Source organism: Puma concolor, chromosome D4, assembly GCF_028749965.1.
Source record: "Puma concolor isolate L17-30 chromosome D4, mPumCon1.1.hap2, whole genome shotgun sequence".
NCBI classification, from domain to species: domain Eukaryota; kingdom Metazoa; phylum Chordata; class Mammalia; order Carnivora; family Felidae; genus Puma; species Puma concolor.
In genome coordinates, this window is record NC_141679.1 from 41,483,287 (window position 1) to 41,509,228 (window position 25,942).

General features: G+C 36.8%; 1 protein-coding gene across 11 annotated transcripts in view; it reads left to right on the forward strand.

The window, feature by feature from the left end:
• Window positions 1-25,942, forward strand: part of CCDC171 (coiled-coil domain containing 171) — a 308,212-nt gene that overhangs the window by 260,078 nt on the left and 22,192 nt on the right. For all 11 annotated transcript variants that reach the window (XM_086685350.1, XM_086685347.1, XM_086685345.1 and 8 more), the window contains one exon: window positions 2,566-2,718. In XM_086685350.1, coding sequence (XP_086541476.1) covers window positions 2,566-2,718 — 153 coding nt within the window. The remainder of the gene's footprint in view (window positions 1-2,565; window positions 2,719-25,942) is intronic.

Sequence of the window (25,942 nt, forward strand, 5' to 3'; positions counted from 1 at the left end):
TTTCTCCAAATTTAGGAAATAGGATAACTTTTTAAATGTTGAGCTTTTTTATTCTTAAATGTTAGAGGCCAGTTCCATTGTGACATACAGTGAAATCATAATCCAGGAGCCTATTACTGATAGAAAAGTACTTTTTTTTATTCATTAAGCACTTACATATCTTTTTATGCCTTTTATACATTTTAGATCCTTATATAATAAGAACATATGTATACAAACCACCTATCACAGGTTGTCTCATTAATATCTTAGTGGAGAATTTAAAAACAGAACAGGGCGCCTGGGTGGCTCAGGTGGTTAAGTGTCCAACTTCGGCTCAGGTCATGATCTCATGGTTCGTGAGTTCAAGCCTTGGCCCAGGGCTCTGTGCTGACAGCTGGGAGCCTGGAGCCTACTTCGCATTCTGTGTCTCTGTCTCTCTTTGCTCCTCCCCGCCCTCACACTCTGTCTCTCCCTCTCTCAAAAATAAATAAACATCAAAAATAAAAATAGAGCAATGGTAATACTCAATGAAATTCAGTAGTTTACCATTTTTAGAGGGCTTTCTTATATTGCTGCAATGTAGTTGAAGGATTGAGAGAATGACTTTATCGTAGATTTTTCATTATCTGAGCCGTACAACAGGTTGGTAGTAGGCAAGAAAATGACCCTTCTTTCTATTTCATGGAGGGATAAAATGGAAGTTCAGAGAGATGACGTAACATTGGCCAGCAGTGTAAAGCTAAGTAAGTAGTAGAGTGATGACCAGACAAAGAGAGGACTTGTGATTTTTGGTTCCACTATCTCAATGGTGGAGATAAATGAATTTATAAGAGTGGAGAGAGACTTGGCATTGGAAGAAGAAGATATGGTTTTATAGTTTCTGAATTTTACATACTTTTGAAGCCCAGGGGAATATTTTGTGTTAGTATTAGCTATAAGCACACCTTGAAATAACTCAAAGTAAGGTAGAGATGTTCCCAAACATGAAGTCATACCAGGCTTATTTAGTGTTGGGTAATAGAATTCTCTTTTGTGTATCCTATCCTTTTGTGCCTACAGCCATGCTTTCACTTCTTTTTTTGATTTAAACAAAGTATGGTTAATAATTTATACATTAGAGTGTTAAGATTGTATTTCCCCAAATATCTTCATCCTTTCCTATAAGGCATTCTATGCCAACATATGGCTTCAACTTGTGGTTTTTTTATATTTTCCAGTTTTACCTTCATTCATTCATTCACTCATTCGTTCATTCAAACAAGCGCTCACCGTGGGCCACTAACATCCATGGTGATACAGAGATTCGGCATAGTGTCTGGCTTTAGGAGCTCCTCGGTCTAGTAAAGATAAACACGTAAACTAATATATTTCTGCTAAAGCAATAAACGTTATAGTAAAAGCAAGCATGAGGGGCCCACACAGGGCCAGAGTAAAAATTAACAGTGCTTTGGGTTCAAAAAAGACTTCTTGAAAAAGATGGTGTCTGAGCTTAATGTTTTAGGGCAAATAGGAATTTATTAGGCAAAAAGGTATGAATTTTCTTACTATTACCTACAAATGGCTAGTGTACTTCTGTTTCTTAGACACTGTATACACTGTTTCTCACTTTTTGTTCACCAAATTATTATTTCATGTGCATTTGGAATTGCTCAAATATCTCGTTTCTCAAAGCTTTTCCAAATCAGACCCTTCAGATTGAATATAATTTGGAAATGCTCAGACTGTCTACCATTTTACTAATATGTTGCTGTGGTTAGAACATTTTTTTTTCTTGTAAATAATATAACGTGTCTGAATATGTCTTTGAAATATTTGATTTTTGCTATATTTGAAGTATTTTAAAAGACTTTTTTGAAAAAAGGTGTGATAGTATTCTTGGGCTCAAAATTCACTACTAGTTGCTTTAGAAGAAAAAGCCTATAAAATATGAATAAAATGTAATACAGAGGTCTAACAGTCCCCCAAATAGAATTTATTTAGCGGGGAGAAAAACTTATACACACTTGCTTATGTTATTTATTTTATTATACATAGTATAAGAGCAATCTTCTATTATATGAATGAAAAAATTATGCTTTTTGTACAATATAAGAATCACATTAATTGCTCTTATCCAATTACAGGATTATTTCAGCTCCTTTTGTTTCAAAAGTTTTATTTTTTTTTAGGTGGATTGAAAATTTTAGTAACTCAGCTCATTTTAAAATATGTTGCTTCTATATATCCATCTATCGTGTGTCTTAAGATTGAAATTTAGGTCAAATTACAACTTGAATTTAACTTTACAGAGCAAATAAGTGTGCCATCTTTAAAAATTGCATTCTAAATTTTAAGCACAATAGATCAAAGTGCATCTTATTTAAATATATACTCTGGAAAAGAAATCTCAATTATTTTCTCCCAAACTTTCTTAAAATAGTCACCGTTCTCAATATAAAACGTGAAGTTTAGCTTTCTTATTTTAAAGAAAGATGAAAAGTTGTTTATTTTAAAATTTTAATGACTTTGCTTTCAAATTATGGAAGTTCTTCTTTGGGGACAGCTTTATTTGAATTGTCTGTGACATTATATTTATTTCTTAAGGCTATGATTAAAAGTTTCATGGATGTCTACCAGCTTGCAAGCACTAGAATTGCCACATTAGAGAAGGAAATGACATCTCATCGAAGTCACATTGCAACGTTGAAATCAGAACTTCACACAGCTTGTTTACGGGAAAATGAAAGTTTACAATCAGTAAGTCCTGCGATGTTTTTTTAATTTTTTCTCTGTGTCTTGGGTCACATTACGTTCGTGTTTTTATGGCTCATAAGATCACTCACCAATATATATAATTTAGCGCAAATGATCCATCCAGCAATGTAAAATTATTAGTGTGGAGAAAATTTTGAGGAAAGAAAGGCAATTAATTTTTCCATTGTATCATGTATAAAGATATGCATACTGTTATCAATGCTAAAACACAACATCAAGATTCCTTTGTGTTTGGCAGGGCAGCTGACAGTTGGATTTGGCAGTCTGCATAGTTAAAGCTTGCAACTGTCTGAAGATTCAGTGTGTCCCATTAAGACAGAATATTATTAATTATGCGTATAACCAAAATGGTAATTAGAACATGTGATGATTCTCTGTAGAAAACTAGACTTATCCATAATACATGCCTAGCTAAAGATGCATGTTGTGATTCATCTACATGATTAAAATTCAGTTTCAGCGGCCATTTTATGTCTTCAAATTTTAGCCCAGGATGAAATTTGGGCTCATTTAAGACTAAACAAAATGTTCTACATTTGAAATATGTGTTTGGGGAGTATCAAACAGTGAATAAGGGAATAAAATAAGCATTTAAACTTTTTTCTCCAAAGTCAGATGTATCAACAGTGAGATTCAGAAGATTACCAATCATTGGAATGTCTTTTTTCCTCTTTTCGTTTGATTGTAATGGATCAGGGTGACTTGTAGGGAAAAAAATGGTATCATTTTGCCATTCAGCGATTGACCCTTTTCAATGGTGTATTCAACAGAAAAAGAGTTAGCATGAAAGCAAATAGCTGCGTGGCTGTGGGTTAGTTCTTCAGCTCCGTCAGATCTTAGCTCAGGTGCTCGCGTCCCATGAAATGACCATAGTATTGAAAATTGCAGCTACCAGCCTTCCCCCAGCCCCAACCTCTGTCTCATTCTCGTCCCATATTGCCTACGTACCTTTCATCTTCCTTGTTTTATTTCACTGTAGCACTTATTATTGATTGACATAAACCTCATTTTATTTATTTGCTTACTGTCTGTTCCTTACCCTCATAGAATATAAGTTCCATAGAGACAAGCAATTTGGGGCATTTCTTCACTGCTATTTCCTCTTCGCTCTAGAGGCAAGAACAGTTTGGCCCATAGTAGGTGTTTAACTGATGCTCATTGAGTGAAAATACTGGCACTTCATCCAATAAATGAACAAACCAATTATTTGGGACCTGAGATGTTGAGTTTAGTTTGTATTTATTTATTTTTAAAGTTTATTTATTTATTTATTTATTTATTTATTTATCTATTTATTTAGAGAGAAAACACAAGCAGGGGAGGGGCAGAGAGAGAGGGAGGAGAGAGAATCCCAAATAGGCTTGGCTCTGACAGTGTGGAGCCCAACGTGGGGCTCGAACCTACAAACTGTGAGATCATGCCCTGAGCCGAAACCAAGAGTCAGGTGCTTCACCAACTGAGCCATCCAGGTGCCCCAAGTTCAGTTTTTCAAAATGACTTTGTTAATTTCTTAATGAGGGAGTAGTAAATTTGATCTCCACCAAGAGAAATTAAAGAGGAAACTTATTTAAAAAATTGAGTATTTTAAATTTATTTTAGCCTTTCTCTGAAACCTATTCAGATTTCCTCCTGTGAGCTCTCTGGTCCCATTGGTTAGTATTTCATTATACTGTTTAGTTATGTCAGCTTTGTTGGGTCATACAATTATTTATTGTTTGTTACTGCTATCCATATAAAAGTAATTACTTTTATTTTAAGAAAGGCCAAACTTGATAAGGTAGGATTGTTTCCCCATGGATTCAAAACATTTTTTTTATCAATTATTGTTCTACTAATGCCTTAATGAAAGTGTGCCTCACTACCATCATAAAACTCAACTCCTCCGCCTTTTCCCCTTCTGAACACATCTGTAAGGAGATGCTCACCATCTTATTTGTAAGAGGTGGTTCACCCTAGCAATGATTCTCAAAAGGAGACATGTGTAATGTGAAAAATCTCCCAGGCTGTGACAATGTGTCTTTCTAGGAGAACGCTGCCCGATCCTGTATCTCTATAGGATCTTTACTCTCAGGTCTCTTTCCTTATTTGAAAATGACTATTTTTGAAACAGTAATAAATTGGCATAATAATTTTATGTTTTTAATATATTTGTGTATGCTTTTTCACACTTGAACTCCTTAAGAACTCTCTGAGGAGAAGAGCCTCAGTCTCTGTATTTCATAGATGACAGGTGGTACAGTTTGGTAGATAGGAGCATGGGTTTTGGAATTATATCCGTTAGGAATACAATCAAGTGTAAATAACAGAAAACCTGACCAACATGACTTAAGAAAATCCAGGTTCTTTGTGTTCTTTTCTCCCACACATAGCAAGAAGTCTAGAAGTAGGTGTCTGTTGTCCTGTGGCTGATAGTGGTCCAACTTCTCTGTGATTTCTCTGCTGTTCCCTCATTGTCGTAAGACAGCAGCCAGATATTTACGATCACACCCAAGTCAGAAGGATGGGGTGGCTCAAAAATATCTGTTTGACAAAAGCCTTGGAAGGCTTTTCCTTTAAAAACAGTTTAAATATTTGTATTTCATATGAATTTATTTAAATACTGGTAAATTTTAATAGAAACTTAATAGATAATAGTTCATTAAATATCTAAAAATATATTCAAGTATTTATATGTTTTAAAAAGAATAGGTTTTCCCAGGAAGCTCTGAACATATTTCCACTTATATCCCATTGTCTGGAAATGGGTCGTGTGGACACTCTTAGCTATAATGAGTCGAGGGACAAGGGAATTAGGAATCAATAATGTGTGCCATAGAAGTCAATAAATGTGGATTTAATTTCAATTTTGTCAATTGCAAATTGTGTGGCTAAGTAGAGTTTTCATCTGTAAAATGGGCTAATGATCCTACTCCCTAACAGAGATACTGGGAGCTCTAGTGAGAAGTATGAAGCACTTTAGACTTGGCTTTGCTCTTAGTGAGTAGTTAGTCTAAAAAAAAGTTCACTAGTATTTTTATCACCCTTATCTTGATAGAAAGTAATTGGATTAAAAGATTATTTACTAACCTCCCATCGTCAGCTGCAAATCCTGTCATTTTGATCTGCCTCCTACTGTAGCCTTGAGTTTGTAATTCTTCCTCTGTGATCACTGTCAGTATGGTCCAGTGACTGAGCTCTCTGCCCTTTCTTGCAGCCTGTTTTTCCCTCCTTTTCACTGACACGTTCTTGAAAAGTGATCTCCTCGCTTCTTCTATATGCTTATCTCCCATTTATTCCTCAGTTTTGCCGCTCTCTGGCTTCTGAGTCTATCATTCCACTGAAACTATTTTCTCAGAGGTCACAAATTATTTTCTGCTTGTTCTGTATTCATGCCTTTTAATGCCATGTTCCTTCTCATGCCTTTTAATTCTTCTGCAACATATGAAGCTTTTAACTACTTTCTTCTTTAAGCACTCCTCTCTTGTGGTTTTTTTTCCCACTTGTTATCAACTTCCTTCTTTGGCTCTCTGGTCTCTACTTACTTGAACTCTGCTTTCTTTGTATTATATTTTTAATTCTTTATCCATTAGTTCAGTATTTATTCAGCATCTATTCTATAGTAGGCACAATTCTAGTCCTAGTAATATTATGTGAACCAAAACAGATAATTCTTGCTCTTATGAACTTAAAATCTAATAGTAGAAGAAATTATTTTCATATAATTAAACTGATGTGCAATTAATAACCAGGATAAGTGCCCTGAAAGGAAAGAACCGAAAGCACATATAAGAGTTTTTTTAAGCCAATGAGCCTACCCTAGACTAAGGTATCGGCAAAGCCTTTTCACGGTCAGTGATGCTTGAATTAATATCTGAACACTTGGTAAGAGTTATGCAGGAAGAGAGCAGTGTTCCAGATCAGCAGGAGGTGTATGGGAACATCTACAAGACTCTATGATAGAAAGAAGAAATTGAGAAATACCAGTGTGGCTGGAATAAAGAGAGCAAAGGAAAGAGTGACTTGAGTGAGATAAGAATGGTCTAGAGAGAAGGAGAGAAGTCAGACTCTGTTGCCCTTGTTTTAAGAGTAAAGGGAAAGTCATTGGAAACTTTAAAGAAGGAGTGACATTCTCAGTTTGGTTTTTTAAAAAGATGATTTTGGCTGTAACATGAAGAAACAATTGGATGCGAAGAACAAGAGAAAGGGGTATGCGAGATAATTCCTGGATTCTTTCCTTTTGGAAATGGATCAATGACCTTATTTACTGAGAGAAACAATGGAATAGTTTCATATAATTTTCATATAATTAAAGAGTTTTTTTAAGCCAATACTGTGAGTTGAATTTTGAGTATATTGAGTTTGAGGTATGTTTGAGACATCCAACTGGAAATACCAAAAAAGGTGGCTTGATAGGGAATTCAAGCAAAATGCCAACCTAGAGATGCACATTTTAGGTCATTGTCATATAGATAGGACTTGAAGCTGTTAGCAAGAATGAGACTATGTTGGGAAAGTTTTAGAGTAAGAGGAAAAAAAGGCCTAAGACTAAAGCTTGAAAAACTCCAACATACAATGCTTGAGAAGAAGAAGAAGATAAGGTTGGAAAGGAGGCTGTGAAGGAATAGGCAAAGAGATCAAATGAAAACCAAAAAAAATGTGATGCCATGAGAATAGAGTGTTTTAACAAGGGTGACATATCAATAGTGTCACATGTTGCCCAAGATCAAGTAAAGTGAGGACTGAAAATGGCCTTTGGATTTAATGCATGGAGGCCCTTGGGATCCTTAGCAAAGGCTCTTTCAGTAAGAGATGGAAAGTTAAGTGGGAGTTGACGAAAAAAGAAAAGAAAACAAAACAAAACAAACCACTGAATTTAAAAACTATCTCAAGGATTTAGCTGTTGAGTGGGAGACATAGGAATGGAATATTCAGAGAGGATTCAGGGAGTTTTGCCTTAATATGGGAGTGAATTAATCATGTTTCAATATCTTCTTGAATGAATATAGGCTTTGGTTTTGACCACGTTCACCATACTGTTCATTTTTCTAATTTCAGTTTTCAACTTTTCACACTCTAGATATTTTTTGACTAGTGTTTGCATGATATATTTTTTCCATTCTTTTAACCTGTGTTTATATTTATAGTGGGTTTCTTATAAAAAAATATAGTTTGGTTTGGTTTTGTCTATCGATTTGACAATCTCTGTCTTTTAATTGGATGATTAGACCACATACATTTAATATAATTATGGGTATTTGGGGGGTTTTGTTTACCACTTTACTTGTTTTATGGAGACAGATGCGATAAGACATGATCTCTGCTCTTATGTGTTCCTCTTCTAACAAGGGAAACAAACAGAGAAGCAAATCACAAAAATAGGCATGTGTAAAGTCTTTGGAGCACAGATGAAAGTGGTGTTCATTCTTCCTAACGTTGCCATTAAAAGATGAGATGCTTGTAGGAGCCTTTGAAGAATGTGTAGCAATTTGACACCTTGTTAAGGGGCAGAGCAATAAAAATTTATATTTTATTTTGATTTGAGGAATAGGCCTTATGGATAATACAGATGTTTAATGCATTAAATTGTGTAAGAAGTTGTTTGTTTTTTTTTGTATAATAGAAAATGTGTTGTTGCTTTAGCTCCATTCCCCTTCTCAAGTAAAGGCAGCCACCCCACCTGAACAGCCTGTACCCATCGGAACCCAAGACTGCTTGCAACTGTCACTCCAAACCCCACCTTCATATATTTCCAGTCCATTCTTGCACCATCCAATCCTCGCCTTTTACTCTATAATCTGATTTGATTCTGCCTCTGACCATTTTGCTATTGATGTTCTTATTTGGTCTTTCTAGTAACTTGTTATTTAGGCCATTCTCAAAACTCATTACGGGTTCTCAGATGAACTGGCTGTCTTGACCTTTGATAGCCACCCAACCTACCATCGCCTCCTCCCCACAGGCCCTCATCTAAGGCTTTAGAGTCAAGCAGGCCCGAATGTGCAGTGTTATTTATTATCCATACAATGTATTTATTTATCCATATAATAAATTGTTTATTATCCATACAATACTCTAAGCATCAGTTTCTGTATTTGTAACGTGTAGATAAAGTTGCCTACATTGTAGGGTTGGTCTGAGGATTAAAGATACTGTCTGGCATATTAGCAGGTGCTTTAATAAATTTATTTTCACCATAAATTTTATTTAATAAGTTAAATACATAACATTTTTGGATAGTTACATATATTTCCCACAGCTAAGCTATACACATAGCTTTAAAAAAATATATGTAACCATGAGGAAATCTTTTGATGCATAGGCAAAGACCTAAAACAACCCTTATAAGTCAGTGCTTTTAGCTCATACTAAGTACAGTGCTAATGATAGTTGTCATTGTTATCACGTATTTAAGGAACTGAAGGAAGTCAGTATATGTTCACTAACCATCTTTTCCAGCCATTTCACTATCTAAGAATGAAAAATAAATATTCATTATGAATAAAAAACTTACTATATCCTGGTGTTGTAACGCATAGAAAGAGAGATTGATCATATTGTAGACATGAATAGTCATCTTTAAAAACTTCATCCCTCTTAAGGCGCTATTGTCATTTTTCTGCTCCACAGATAGATAATAATAATGCTGGAGTGCATCGAAAAGTTCTCCTCAATTGTGCACTTGCCAGTACTTTAACATTTTCAGTGTGTTGGTCCTTGACCCATTAACTTAGGGCTGTTCTAGAGCTTTTATCTTGAGTAATAGTAACCAGAAAGGGCTTCAAGTGAAGAGCTTTCGAGCCACAGACAGCCCAGCAGAGAACGGTGCAGCAGTCAGAACCAATTACTTGTGGGTGTTTGGAGGCCGGCAGACCCATGGCCGGGGAGAAATGCGTGATATTGCAGTCTGTGAAACACAAAATGCCAAACCCGAATACTTTGCTGTGAGTTACAGTGCTGCAAGCTAGAGTATTGATTTGCCTCATTTCCCCTGTATGTTTAAGCAGTATGTTTTCAATTCTATAGTACTTTATTTATGAGAAAATAACAAATTACGCATCAGGGGAGCCTTCCAGTTAGTATCTTCCCAGGGAAGAGATCTTTGCATATTGTTCAGATTATGTCAGATTTGATAGTTGTCAAGAAGTACCGTATTGTTAATAAAGATGGAAGATTTAGATATTTTGGTTCAGGTAAGATGAAAATAAAAAACAAGAATCCCCTTTCTCTTAAGTTTTCAAGTAATAGTTTGTCACATTTGTTTCTGTTACGTTTTCTTGAGAGAGGAAGGAAGGATTATTTGTCAGTATTAGTGTCATGTGGATCGAGAAACAGACACTTTAAGTAACTTTCTTGAGTTAAGTTGCTTTCATGAACTTTCAAGTACTTTATCACAGTTGACTCAAGATGTTTATTATTGAGATTTTTAACCATTCAAGAAAAAAAATTTTTTTTTAAGTGAGCCATAAGCCATAACTTAATTTGTTGGGAAAGGCTATGCAGTGCTGTAAAGCACAGATTCTGGAGTCTCGCTGCCAGGTTTTTAATTAGAACCCAACAGATTAGAACCCAAGGCCTCTGATTTCTTGTGTGGTGCTTTTTCCTATGAGAATGAAGTGTGGCCCAAGACAAATCTCTACTGTTACGGCACTTCAGGTGTAGTGGAAAATACACTGTGAGACAAATAATTAAAAAAGAATGATGTTGAAGTCGAATCATAGAGGGCTATGAGAACGCAGAACCTGGGGACCTGATGTAGGCCTGGGATGACCCACTTGAGGAATTGAAACCTTAGTTGAAAAACATGAAGACTAGGTAGGCAGTTACCTCACACGTGTCAGAATGGCTACAATCAATGGTTACGATCAAAAACACAAGAAACAAGCGTTGGCGGAGATGTGGAGAAAAAGGAACCCTCATGCACTCTTGGTGGGAATGCAAACTGGTGCAGCCACTGTGGAAAGAAAACAGTGGCTCAAAAAATTAGAAATAGAACTATCCTATGATCTAGTAATTAATTACACTACTGGACATTCACCCAAAGAGTACAAAAACACTAATTCAAAAAGATATGTACACCCCTATGTTTATTGCAGCATTATTTACAATAGCCAAGTTGTGGAAGCAGTCCAAGTGGACAGATGAATGGATAAAGGATATAGTTTGTGTGTACACACACAATGGAATATTACTCAGCCATAAAAAGAGTGAGATCATATCATTTGCAACAACATGGATGGATCTAGAGAAAGATAAATACCTTATGATTTCACTCATATGTGGAATTTAAGAAACAAACCAACCAATCAAAGGCAAAAAAGGGACAAATAGAGACAGAATAGACTCCTAACTCTAGAGAACAAACTGATAGTCACCAGGGGGAGGTAAGTGAGGGGATGGGTGAAATAGGTGAAGGGGATTAAGAGTACACTTACGATGAGCACCGAGTGATGTATGGAAGTGTTGAATCCCTATATTGTAAACCTGAAACTAATGTAACACTATATGTTAACCACACTGGCATTAAAATAAAAAACTTAAATTAAAAAATTAGTAGTTGACGGGAAAATATGGGGTACTCAAGGATTGGAAGGCTGTCTGTGTGACTGGAGCAGAGGGAATGAGATGGCAAACTGGGAGGGATGAAATGGAGGAGGGGCCAGATCAGTGTGGTTATAAGTGAGGTTCTCAGCTGTCTGGGCTCTCTGAGGCGTCTCCGACAGCTGAACTGCAAACATCTACTCCCTCTGCTTTATGTATTTACTTTTCCCAACTCCGAATTTCATTTTTTTTTCTAGTTCTTAAAAGTCCCTGACATTTGATGCTGTAACAACACTCATTTTACCCTTTTGCTAAATACTGCTTAGTTAGATGCTCATTAAATTCTCCCGTATTTTTATCACGAGCTCCGCCTCCAGCCCCTGGAGACTAACAGAGCTAAATAAGGGAAACATAAAATATGAAAGGTAGGACAGCCCAGTCAGCATGCAGGCATTTTCCTTTGATCCTTGACACACATTTCCAAACTTTTAAAGGTTTCTCATATTCCAGAAGCTCGAGCTTTGTTTGGTATAGTGAATAGGGGCCTGAAGGTAATAATGCATATTCTATTGGCTGCACACCTCCTTTCTAGTCTTTTAGTTTTTGTATCATGTACTTTAAGACGGCCACTTTCATGATGAATGATACCTGGATAGTGGCTGTAGGGGCATGATATTCTAAATTTTATATGTATATTAATATATAAATATAATATGCTTAATTATATAAATATATAATTTATATATCTAGAATAATATGTAAACATTTTATATTAGATATATTCGATTTTATATGTAAGTATAAATATAAAAGATATATAATAAATGTAACATATTTATATAGTTCTATTCTTCAGTAATGAAATACTGCAAGGGTGGAGCAAGGAGTGGCAAGAATGAATATTTCGGGGGCTCCTGGGTGGCTCAGTTGGTTAAGTGTCCGACTCTTGGTTTTGGCTCAGGTCATGATCTCATGGTTGGTGAGTTCGAGCCCCGCATCGGGCTCTGAGCTGAGAGTGCAGAGCCTGCTTGGAATTCTGTCTCTCTCCCTCTTTATGCTCCTCCTCCACACACTCTATCAAAATAAATAAATAAGCTTAAAAAAAAAAAGAATGAACATTTCAAATTCTGATCATTGTCATCAATCAGTAATAAAGTTGTAGAAAATATAAATGGTAATTTGACAATCTAATGCTCTAATTTTTTTTTTTTTAATCTTTTTTTTCAACGTTTATTTATTTTTGGGACAGAGAGAGACAGAGCATGAACGGGGGAGGGGCAGAGAGAGAGGGAGACACAGAATCGGAAACAGGCTCCAGGCTCCGAGCCATCAGCCCAGAGCCTGACGCAGGGCTCGAACTCACGGACCGTGAGATCGTGACCTGGCTGAAGTCGGACGCTTAACCGACTGCGCCACCCAGGCGCCCCAACTAATTTTTTATACTGGTTGTTCAAAGAATAGCAACATGTGACTATGCTTACGGGTATCTCTCTTACAATTTTATCTTTCTTACTAAGTTGGGTTCTTTGAAGGGCTTCAATTGCCTGTTAGATTTTCAGGCATTTCTGCTTCAATTTTCTGCAAACACCACAGACTCACTGAGGTCCCAAACTTAACATTTCTTCAACTTTACTATTCCCCATTTTCCCCAATTCTCCATTCCCTACATTCCTTATCCCTGGCATAACTATCCACCTTGCAGGCCAAGGCAGAAGCCTTAACCTTTGCCCCACTTTCCATCTACCACCAATATTTACTCATTTGCTAAGTCTCACTGTTTCTATCACCCCAGATCCCCTAGATCCATTCTCACCTTTCTACTGTTGTGATCACAATAACTTTTCCTTGAGTTATTTCAATGGTTTTCTAATGGGTTTCCCTAAATGTAGTTTCCCCCTTCCATCTTGTCTGCCACATTAGTGTGAGAGTTTTCTTTCTTTCTTTCTTTCTTTCTTTCTTTCTTTCTTTCTTTCTTTCTTCCTTCCTTCCTTCCTTCCTTCCTTCCTTCCTTCCAGTTTATTTATTTATTTTGAGAGAGAGAGAGAGTGCACGAGTGAGTAGGGGAGGGGCAAAGACAACAGGAGAGAGAGAGAATCCCAAGCAGGCTCTGCACTATCAGCATGGAGCCCGATGCAGGGCTTGGACTCATGTACCATAAGACCATGACTTGAGCCAAAACCAAGGAAGGGTCAGACACTTAACCAACTGAGCCCCCTAGGTACCGCCAGAGTTATCTTTCTTTTTTTTTTTTTCTTTTTTTTTTTTTCAACGTTTATTTATTTTTGGGACAGAGAGAGACAGAGCATGAACGGGGGAGGGGCAGAGAGAGAGGGAGACACAGAATCGGAAACAGGCTCCAGGCTCTGAGCCATCAGCCCAGAGCCTGACGCGGGGCTCGAACTCACGGACGGCGAGATCGTGACCTGGCTGAAGTCGGACGCTTAACCGACTGCGCCACCCAGGCGCCCCCAGAGTTATCTTTCTAACACACAAATATGAGCAGACCATATCTTGCCTCAAAACATATTTTGGCTCTGAACTTTTATGATGAAGTAAAAAGTCTTTATCATTGACATTCCAGGTATATTCTGACTCCATCTGGTTTTCAGTTCATCTCCCAGTTGGCAGGAGTAAAGGTTCCCTTTTGTATACTCATTTATCAGTGCATTTATCTGTCTAAATAATTTGACTTATATAATCAATTAGTTGTGTATATATTACCATACTGTGAGTCTGTGAGGTCATGTCTTATTTATTTTTTAAAATTCATTATAATGATCTGACTTTAATAAATGCGGGTTGATTTGAATTGAAATTAATTGGAAGAATACTCCTTCAATGATATTTATTCAATACATACTTGTTATGGAACATATACTTTGCACAAACCGTAATTCCCCCCAAATTTTTCCCACAAAAAATTCTCTGAAATTCTCATCATACTATATTTCATATGCTTTTCTAGCCAACACTTCATGAGAAGGAATAGTATAATTTATATATTATTATATCTATGATAGTTTTAAGTAAATACTTTAATATAAATTGTACATTTCTTCTCCTATTCACAAACAAAAACAAAGAAAAAACTCCAAATTGTAACAAACAAGAACATTCTTTTCAGCATACCACTTAAATAATTTTAAACTTTGTCAGATTTTTTTGAGACCCCTTCTAGTATATATTTACCCACATAGACATAAATTGACCAAGTTTAGTGCCTTTTACTTACATGGTGGGTACTCAATAAATGATAGCAATGATATACCAATGATAGCAATGATATGTGCCTCGGTCTAGCAAAAAGTATGAGTGTGAGAGATTTATTTCAGAAGTAGAAAGCTTATTTTAAAAAATATATTTCCTTAAACCTTTACCTCATACCATGTATGGAAATTAACTCAAAATGGATCAAAGAGCTAAATAGAAAAGCTAAAAATTTTTAATAAAAGACATAGAAATAAATTATGATTGTGGAGTTGGCAATAGATTTTTAGATAAGATACCAAAAGCATAAGTGACAAAAGAAAAAATAGACAAATAGGACTTAATCAAAATGAAAAACCTTTGTGCATTAAAAAACACGCCACAAAATGGGAGAAAATAGTTATAATCATATATCTGGTTGGGATCTAGTGTATGGAACTCAACAACTCAGCAAAAAAGGGCAAATGACCTAATTTTTAAAATGGGCAAAAGACTGGAATAGACACTTCCCCAAAGAAGATATGCAAATTACCAACAAATGCAGGCAAAGATACTCAACATCATTAGTCAGTAGGGAAATGCAAATCAAGACCATGAGATACCATTTCCACTGACAAAGAATACCATAAAAGAAAAAAAAAAAAAAAACAGGAAAATAACGAAGGTTCATAGCAGCCCTGTTCACAAAGGCCAAAAGATGGAAGCAATGCATCAGTTGATGAATGGGTAGACAAATATGGTATAACCAGACAACAGACTATTATTCAGCCATAAAAAGGAATGAAGTACTGATACATGTTACAACATGGACGTACTTTGAAAACATTATCCTAAATAAAGAAGCCAGACACAAAAGGCCACATATTATATGATTCCATTTATACGAAATGTCCAGAATAAGCATGTTCTGTCTTCATAGAGACAGAGCGCAGATTGGTGGTTGACATGGAAAGGGGGTGGAAGGAATGGAGAATGACTATTTAATGGGAATGGGGTTTCCTTTTGGGGTGATGGAAAAGTTCTAGAGCTCTGAAGTGGTGATGGCCGCACAATACTGTGAAGATACTTGATGCCGCTGAATTGTACATTTTAACATTATGACAACAGTAAGTTTTATGTTGTGTGTGGTTTACCACATCGAAAAATATTTTGGGGGGTGCCTGGGTGGCTCAGTCGGCTGAGCATCCAGTGTCAGCTCAGGTCATGATCTCACTGTCTGTGGGTTCGAGCCCCGCGTCAGGCTCTGTGCTGACGACTCAGAGCCTGGAGCCTGCTTCGGATTCTGTGTCTCCCTCTCGCTCTGCCCCTCCCCTGCTCGTGCTGTGTCTCTCTCTGTCTTTCAAAAATGAATAAATTTTTTTTTAACGTTTATTTATTTTTGAGACAGAGAGACAGAGCATGAACGGGAGAGGGTCAGAGAGAGGGAGACACAGAATCTAAAACAGGCTCCAGGCTCTGAGCTGTCAGCACAGAGCCCGACGCGGGGCTTGAACTCACGGACCGCGAGATCACGACCTGAGCTGAAGTTGGACGCTTAACCGACTGAGCCACCCAGGTGCCCCAAAAATGAATAAATGTTGAAAACAATACTTTCTAAATATTTCTTTTCATTTTTGGGTGGTATGGATAGGCAGCTAGATCGTTGCTTACACAGAATGGCAGTGGGTTGTGCTGGAAAGTAGCATGACAGGGAATCAGAGGAAATGTGGGTTCTAGAACCACCGTTGTCACCAACTCCTCACAAAGCTTTGGAAAATAAATTATACAGTCTCCTTGGTCTTGGGTTTTCCTGGCTTTAAAACGAAGGATTTCAATTAGATGAAATCTCAATTCCCTCTCAGCTCTAAAATTCTTCAGTCGAAGTTACAAATACTGATTTTGAATATTTGGATTCTAACTATGTTTCATTTTGTTCTTGCTTCAATTTACAACAATAAAATGAGTGTGTGTTTCTAAATTTATAACATAATTATATCTTGAGTTTGGTTATATTCAGCACCAATAACCCATTTGTAAATGTACACCAGTTATATAAATCTCACAATATAACTTGTAACGAGGTAGTCAAAAAGTCCCCAAAGTAATCTGCAAATGTATTAGCGTATTTGTAAGGAGTATTTCCTTTTTTCATGTGAAGTTTTTTTGATATTTAATATGTTAGGAATGTGAACTTTTAACTCGTCAAACTATTGTAACATATTTGAAAATTATAGTAATTTGATTAAAATGTTGCCTATAAGGCAAAAGGTTTAGTTAATAGAATCCATATGTAATTAAAATGCAGAACTAAATGTAATCAGACTCCAGTGACTAGTGCCTTCATATTGATAGTTTCACAATGGCCTCTGGGGTTGAAAGTTTAAATGTTGCAGAATGCAACAACACTGTAGAAAACAGCTTCAGCTGGCAGTTTAGCTTTTTAAAGGCATCAACAGTTACTTGGTAAGATGTGAATATCACATCCTAGACTTCCATCATTTTAGGAATATCTTCAGCAGGCAGGTGGTGGGAAGTGCGTGGCTGCTGTGCGGGTGGAGAAACCCCCTCTACAGCGCTGTTATATAAACAGCCCACGATGAAGGGCCCTGCAATGAGCCAAGCCCCGGCCTCCCTCCTCCTCCTCCTCCTCCTTTTTAAATAACACAGTTGCTTTAATTTGAGTGAATTCATTTGAATCATATGAAATTTATAGACACAACACTATGCACCAAGCCACAAAAAAAAAGTTACAAAAATTTTTTTCCTGAGCTTAAAAAAAAATTATTTTCTCTGGACAGTTTTAAGAGTCGACATCCTGTGTTAGAGTTCTGTAATCATCACCAGCACAATTTACAATCAGAACACACAGAGAGCCAGTTTAGACCAGCTCATCTGTTGATCTTGGCAGAGACCCTTCATCTCACTGTGTGCAGCTGCCACTTGAGAGTTGGGGGACTCAGCAGAGAACCAGGGGAGGGAGGGATGCGAGGCTGGTCAAGGCATGAACACATAGGCCTGCTTCATTTCAACCGTTGTATGGTGCTTAAAAAAAATAGTCTTTTTATTTTACTGCCCCCCCCCCTTCTTTTTAACCTGAAATTAAACGAGGACCTCTCATGAGCCACTGCGCTCCAGGCATAAGAAATTGTAATGTCTGGCTTGCAGAAACTGTCCCGTCAAAATGTGCTTCTGATTAGGTGGCTTAATTACAGCTGTGAAAACAATGTTGATTTAGGCCTCAAGATTCCAGGCCATGTCAGCCGTTATTAGCTAACCTTGGACCGCATCCACCATTTTAAAACTCTGTACCACTAAAGTCACCCTGCTTGACAACTTTTTATTTAGGCAGAAAAGTCGCCAGAAGCAACACATTTTTAGGCAAAATGTTGTTCGATGCGCTGCTGTTTCAACTGCAGCGCCATGAGCGGTCATTAAGGAGATAGTTAGCTTTGCGCTTGATCAAGAACAAGGAAGTTCTGTTTGTAAAAACAGTAAGTTTTGAATAGTATTTTTAAAGGGTTGACTGACATAAGAATTAATTTTAATTCCTTTAATTCAGTTTTATTTCAAATCCAGCATGTTGGTTTAACCACCCAATTTTATTACACCTAAATTTTCCTGACAGTTTCATTTGCTGTGAGGAAATAAAATTGCAATTTTTTTTCAACATGGGAAATAATGGCTAGTTTTAAAAACGTTATGTTTGAAACTTCCCTTGCCTCAAGCTGGTTCAGACACAACCTCAGTTTACTTTTGGAAGGAAACGAAGCCCATTAAATAGTTTTAATATTTTAATATAAGTATGCTTTTTTTCATAGTGAGAAAACTTATTAGATTCATGTATTTACACCTGCAGGGGAAGTAAAAGTCTTAATAATTAGGTGGTTCCAATACTTTGGAATTTTCAATGCAATTGTCACTGATATCGTAAATATTATAACTACATATTTAAAGTGGTCCCTGTTCATTGTATTTTAGATGTCTGAAACTCCCATTATATGCTATGAAAGATTTTTTTTATTTGTTAGTATTTTTAAAAACGAACATTAGATATAATAAAGCAACAACAAAAACTAAGGTGGGCAGCTGAACAACAGACATAAAGACTCATAATCCTCATAATAATTTTGGAAGGAACTTGTGCTTAAAAATGCATGATTTATGCCAAACCGAATACCCAAGAGAGAGCTAAATGATTTCTTTAAAATGAAATATCCCACACCCAAGACATTAAATCCAACCAAGTGGGTGGTCAAGGCACATCTTTTTCTACTCATCAGACTCATTGAACAATTAACTGACTGAACCATGTATGGACAAGGAAACTTTTGTTCAAGATGAGTTAAGAGTTAATACATAGGTAATTCATTGTGAGGAATGGATGGGTGAGCAGTTGGGTTGATGATCTGGTATGTGTGTCTTGAAAGAGAACATTGGGCAACTGACTCAAAATAGAGTTTAAAATAGTAATCCCATAATCTAAATGACATCTTAATTGCCAGATACTGTAGAGACATCTAGATCTATTTCACCTATTATTTCAGTCTTTAATCTTTAAAAAAAATTTTTTTTAATATTTATTTTTGAGAGAGAGAGAGTGAGAGAGTGCAAGAGGGGGAGAGACAGAGAGAGAGGGAGACAAAGAATCTGAAGCAAGCTCCAGGCTCCCGGTTGTCAGCAAGGAGCCGGACACAGGGCTCAAACTCACGAACTGTGAGATCATGACCTGAGCCAAAGTCAGCCACTTAACCAACTGAGCCACCCAGGTGCCCCTAATTCAATCTTCAGTCTTCTGAGAGGAATGTTATTTCCCCTTATTGTAGATGAGGCAACGCCATCTCAGAGAGGGGATCTGTATTGAAACCCCTGTCTGTGTGCCAAAGTCCATGCTCTAAACTGAAGGTGGAAATACAATTGCCTTCAAAAATGGATTTTAGGTTATGAAATCATAGGGAAACATGAAGAATGACCAAGCTTATGTTGAGTGTGCCTTTAGGCTGTTAAGAGACAAGAGGATTTAAACTTGAATAAAAGTTTTATAGTTTTCTGTGTAAAAAAAGAGCTAATTTTTTTTTTCTTATGCTAAGAAAACGACTGTGTATGAAGACTGACAAATTCACTAGGTCTATGGTTAAGGCCTTTTACCTAGAACAAAAGGACCTTCCTTTTTCCTTCTGCTTTACACACAGAGAATTGAAAGTGTACATCCTTCCATGTTATACTGGTTTGAAGTATGGATATTTGCGTTTGTTCTTAAGATTCTGTGTTAGCTGAGAAATTGGGAAGAAATAGCTTAGTTTCCCAGAACTTTGGCTTAGGGCATACTTTGATAGAATCTGAATTCAGCTTATTCTTTTGGATATTCTTTTGTTCTTTATGTTTGCCTGACACCAATTGGAAAGATACCCTTCCAAAATGTAAGGGGCCAACTAAGGGTTACAGCTTTATGTTTCCAGTCTCCACTGTCTTATTTCTGTTAAGTTCTAACTGAAAATGTGAATTTGATTGAAAAAATGTGCTATAAACATTGTATGCAGTATAGATTATATCTAATTTTACCATGATAAAGTGATTGTTTGGATACATCATATTGTTAATCCCCCCTGGGAATTTATGACTTAATTTCAAAAAGTATTTTATTAAATAACATATTGGATATTATAGGTTCTTATGATTATAATTATGTATTCCCTAGATGTTTTTTTCCTTTTTTTTTTTGGATGGTATAACCACCTTTTGGAGAAAAGAAAAAGGCCAGAAAGGAGTTTTGAACCTAGATATGTATGTGAATCTAAATAGATACTCTATATCTTATTCCTTATAGGTACAGGTATTCATTATTCTGGCGTATTGTTATATTTTGCCTGTGGAGTAATTTTAAAGATCTTAGTTCATATACTTATATTTCCCGTTCCATATTTATTTGAATATAAAATCATCCAGTTTCTTAAAATATGCTGAAGTGTTTTCTCTAAAGCAGGTAAAAAACCAAGAAATTTGAAGGAAGGTTATTAAAATTATTCAGCTTTTATGACCACATTGTTTCTTCTTTGAATAGCACTGATGACAAAAGGCACCAGGTGTGTAGTAATATTTTTCAGCAATACCCAGAAGAGTTTAAATTGGTCACTGTTTCATTACTAAGAAAGCATGAAAAAGAATTGAGGGTTTATCATTTTTTAGAAATAGTAGTTTAATGAATCTCGTAGTTGTCCTTATCCCTGTCTTGTATGGATACCTCAGGCTGGGGATGGGGGAGGCCTAGAGAAGACAGTGTTCATTTCCCACCCCAACTAAACAGGGTAGCTTTGCTTTTAACTTATTGAGAAATTAAATTTATGAATAATATTTCATGTAACCAAAGGATTCTGCTGTTACAAAGTTTGAAGGCCGAGAGGAGAGGAGAGGAGAGGGAAACAAATCATGTTGTGATAATTTCTGTACTTTGTAAAATCATCTTTACTTGCTTTATGGCTGCTCGAAAGCCTTGCTAAGACTTGTTTTTGTTTCTTACAACAAATGTTTTTGCTTTACTTGATGCATAAGCTTTTCAAGGACTACTTACTGGTATAAGGTCTCTACTGTTGGTACTGATTTTTGTCATGAAATCTATAACTTTCCATCATTTGTTTGGGAAGAATAGTGATATACATATTTTTGGTAAAAGCATATAGTTAAGCTTTGAAGAAATAAAATCATATGTTAGGATATGTTTTGTAGGCTAGAACTTACACTTGACTTTCACAGGGTTCAATGAAAACTTTTCAGAGTACTTCACTGAAGCATGGCTTTCTCATCCACAGTCTTTGATCTACCCATAGATTGCAAAATCTTATCAAATTAAGCTTCATGTCGGTTATTGCCTATTGTCTTTTTCAATGACTGAAGGGAATTTCTAAGGGAACAAAGTACAATGGTAACTGATTTGATTCCTCATCGTCCCACTTGGTACAGACACTCAACAGAAATTCCTCATTGGGAATAAGGACAGAATCCCTTGTGTAAAGCCAACCTTATAGACCAGATTTGGAAGCCAAAAAGCATGTAAAACTTGGCCAGTCTATCAAACATTTCACTAATTGGCCAATCTATCAAACATTTCACTAATTTTCCCTCCCTTTCTTCCTGATCACAGCTGATAGATACTTACTGCTACCATAGCTTGATCTCTTCAACACTTCTGTCATTTTTGAGGTACAGAGGAGGGGAAGGGATATGCCTCAACTCAGTGCAATGGAAGGCAAACTGGCCATGGGGTCAAGAGGTATGAAAATCCTGGCACGACCACACTAGCTCTACGATCTTGGGCGAATATCCTCCCTGGGAGTTTACACAATTGTTAAAGGAGATTGGACCAGATGAGCTCTAAGATGCCTCCTGGTACTAAACAAGTGCTTTTCCTTTCACTTTATTATTTCTTTCACAACCTTCTGCTGTACTTGGTAACCTTCAGAAGTCTGGAGGTACAAATTAAAGCCTGTCTTCTCAGGGCTTTGTGTCACTTCTATGGTCCTTTACCAATCTGGCAGGTTCTTTCAGAGGATTCAGGTTCTTAATGAAGTAATGGCGTCTGTTTCAGTTTCTGTTTTTTTATATTAATAAGTGAAGCAAGTAGATATTTTCACCTTTGAAATGGAATATTTGGTAGCCTGCCAAAGAATAGAAAGTGCAGCATCTTTGTCGAGCTCACAGGTAGTACTCTTGATTCAATATTTGGTTAACTTGTTACTTAGTTCGGTTCTTCTGGATATCATTGTGATTTTAGCCATTCTTGTAGTTACACTAGCTTATTCTTATTCATACTTTATTTGCATCCATGGTGTATCATTGAATACTCAGGAAGCATAAAGAACACTGATGTTGAAATGCAGTCGTGGAAAGGAGGAACCCCCTAAAAAAGAACAATTATGGAAATGTCTTTTAGATAATCTTTGACAGATCTATAAATTCCATTCATCAGATCAAAGTTCTTATACCGCACTGTAATAAAAGAATAGAAAATTGTGAAATAGTATTGAAATTGGGTGTTCATTTATTGAAATCAAGAACTACATGTGTAGTTTGAAGGACATCGTAGACAATATTTAACAGCCTGAAAGCTTCTCATTTCACTAGTCATTTAGAAACAAAATACACAAATATTACATAAAATTAGCCAATTCATTTTTGAGCACAAAATGCCAAGACATAATATAAGGTTACCAGCTGTAGCATCTATAGGGTTACCAATCAATTTTTTTTTTTTACTTAAATTAGTAAAAAATTAGAACCAGGCTCTCAATCTCATGAGAATTGTATATACTGATTCCTTTGCTTAGAATACTATTTTCCACCTTTTACCTATTTGATTTTTTCCCCAAGTTTTAAATTTCAGGTCTCTTCCACAACACCTATTATGTTGTTATAACATTTACAGACCTTATTGTAATTGATTGTTGATTGACTCACACAATTAGACTAGAAGTACCATGAATAGAAGATTGTTCTATTTGTAGATGTCAGCGCAATACCTGGGGCATAAGTAGTTTGTTAAAAGTTCTGTCACACATTCCAAATTATGTGGCCTAACTTCAAGTACACCAGCCTGTTTAGAAGTTCAGTTATCAAAAAGCCAAGCTTGTGGCTGTAGTTGGTTCTCTGTCTCTCTGGGTCCAGAATTTCTTTATTCTTAAGATCATCTGCTATGTCAAGTAATCATTTAACAGGTTGTTTCTGTGGTCTCCCTGACTCCCTTTCTTAAGGGAAGGAATACAGGAAAGGAAAGAGATTTCTGATATGTGGTTGGATTTGAATTGTTCACCTGAGATCAGGGATTGTGTCTTTGTTTATATCTTCTTCAGTATCTAGCATACCACTGGAGTACAATAAATAAGTAATAATGGTGATGGTGAGGAACACACTAGTACGCCATCTGTAGTCCTTAAACATAACACAAAGAATAAAAAATACTATTCTTTTACGTTCTAAGTTCAAGTAAAGAGAGTGCTTTATGATACATTTCTGAGTTTCATAGAAAATCATAATTTCTGCAACAAATAATCCTTATGTGTTGACATTCCATATTCCTAAGAAAAAATACCAATTTATTTTTCTGTACCATAAGAAATATAGAGAAAGATATAGGGTGTTCTGGAATTTTAAACTATGATCAAGAGCTCTTACAACATGAATAGCAACGTAGAATAGTACATTTAAAAAAAGAAACAAAGCCATTTTAGAGTCTGGTGGTAGGAAAGTCAGCCCCCCTGAGAATAGCCCTGAACCCTGAACTTCAGCTGCTGAACCCAAACCAGACTGGATAAGGAGACAGATCCCGAGTCAAACTGCTGGCTGTCTTGTCAGCTCTATTTGATGTTAGTTTTTCCCTTGAAGAATTCCCATTTCCTCTCAAGTTCATGGCAACATAGTAATGAATCTATGCTCCACGTGTGCTTCTCAGCATTGTTAGCAGCTTTGTCACTGCTGTCACTGATGCACTTAATTCAGTGACCCTAGAACTGGCATGATGGCAGTTGGGCAGCTTCATCAGTGTGAGGAAAAGAAGAGCAGAAATCTTTAAGAGGAAATGTAAAAAGATCTTTTTACATCAGTGCCAGGAACAAACACTAATTTATGAATTCGGAACTTTGGAGATGCGTGTAGAGTACGTCATATGCAGGATGACAAGAAATTGTGCTTGCTATTCTTTCTGTAAGTGGCGAGAGAATGTCTTTAAAAAAACAGTCTCGGGGCTCCTGGGGGGCTCGGTCGGTCAAGTGTCCAACTTCAGCTCAGATCATGATATCGTGGTTCATGAGTCTGAGCCCCGTGTTGGGCTCTGTGCTGACAGCTCAGAGCCTGGATCCTGCTTTGGAGTGTGTGTCTCCCTTTCGTTCTGCCCCTCCCTGCTTGCACTCTGTCTCTCTCTCTCTCTTTCAAAAGTAAATAAACATTAAAAAAAAATTTAAAACACAGTCTCATTGATATGAAGCCATATCACAAACATGCAATAGCAGTGAGTTAATATTTATTAAATGAATAGATTTTAGCTTAAAAATCATTTATTTATTTTGGGATCATATAGGGGGATTTAGACATATTCCTCCAATTATTTATGATGGGATTTATTAGCACTTGGGTTAATAAATTCATTTTCAAGTTATCAGACTTGGAATATTTCTATTCCAACTCCTGCTAAAGTTCCAGCCTGTTCCAGGAACTGTCCTTGGTTTGGAAGAGATCTTGGGAGCATTGGTAAACTCTCTACTTTAGTGGTTCTTAACAGTTTAGGAAGAGAAATAAAAAGGATCCGGTCCCAAGAACGAACTTAACACCTTTGGGGAGTGTACCGGGTCACTATTACTCATTCAGACCAGACCTGTATTTATTTTTTTTTAATTTTTTTTTCAACGTTTATTTTTTTGGGGACAGAGAGAGACAGAGCATGAACGGGGGAGGGGCAGAGAGAGAGGGAGACACAGAATCGGAAACAGGCTCCAGGCTCCGAGCCATCAGCCCAGAGCCCGACGCGGGGCTCGAACTCCCGGACCGCGAGATCGTGACCTGGCTGAAGTCGGACGCTCAACCGACTGCACCACCCAGGCGCCCCAAGACCTGTATTTAGAACTAGATCGGGATCAAGGACTGCAGGCCTATGTACATTTTTCATTTTGCTGAGCTTGGGGTCTGGAAGTCAGGTATGGTGTGTAATCATCCTTAGTGCCCACGTGGTGCTCGACCCGCTTCTAAGTACCCAACAGAAGTTTGTTGAATCACTCAGTGAATTTTGTTCCCTTGTATGAATCCTAAAATCTTTTAGAGCTCTTTCTCTTTCCATTTCTTATGCAAGGAAGATAGTTGTATCTGCACATGGATTGAATATAAAAAGATACAATGATGGGTTGCTCATTTGTTGGAACTGATAATCTAGTTGGTGAGTCAGGACAGACTTAACATGAAGCAGTAAGATGATAAATGCTCATGGAGTTTGAAGAGATAGATTTATTTGGACTAGGGTGGTTAGGGAATATTTTTGAAAATTTGTGTTTGAGCTTGATTTTGAAGGAATGATAGGGTTTGAATAAAGAATTCTGGACAGCGAGGACTATTTGAGCAGAAACAGGATGCTGCTGGCTTGTACACAATGTCAAGCTAGAAGTCGTGGTTTTGTTTCGTTTGGTTTTCTGTAACGATGATAATTTTGTTTCTATAATTCTTCACAGCTTTCAAAATACACCCACGTACATAACCTTATAAATATTTTGTGTGATACAAGTATTATGAGATTCAGAGAACTTGGGGAGCATCACCCATAATAAGCCAAAGAGTCAGACTCCTGGCCCTTTGTAAACTATTGTGGCTACTACTTCTCTTTTTGGCCTCAGTCATCATTGTTTTCTTACTGAAGCCCCCTTATGACCAAAGGAAATTATCTTCCAGGTAAAGGCATGGTCTATGAACATGAAACAGAACAGGGTCTGTTGAGCCAGAGAGTTGGTGTGGAGCAGGAAAAGAAGGAGGAGAA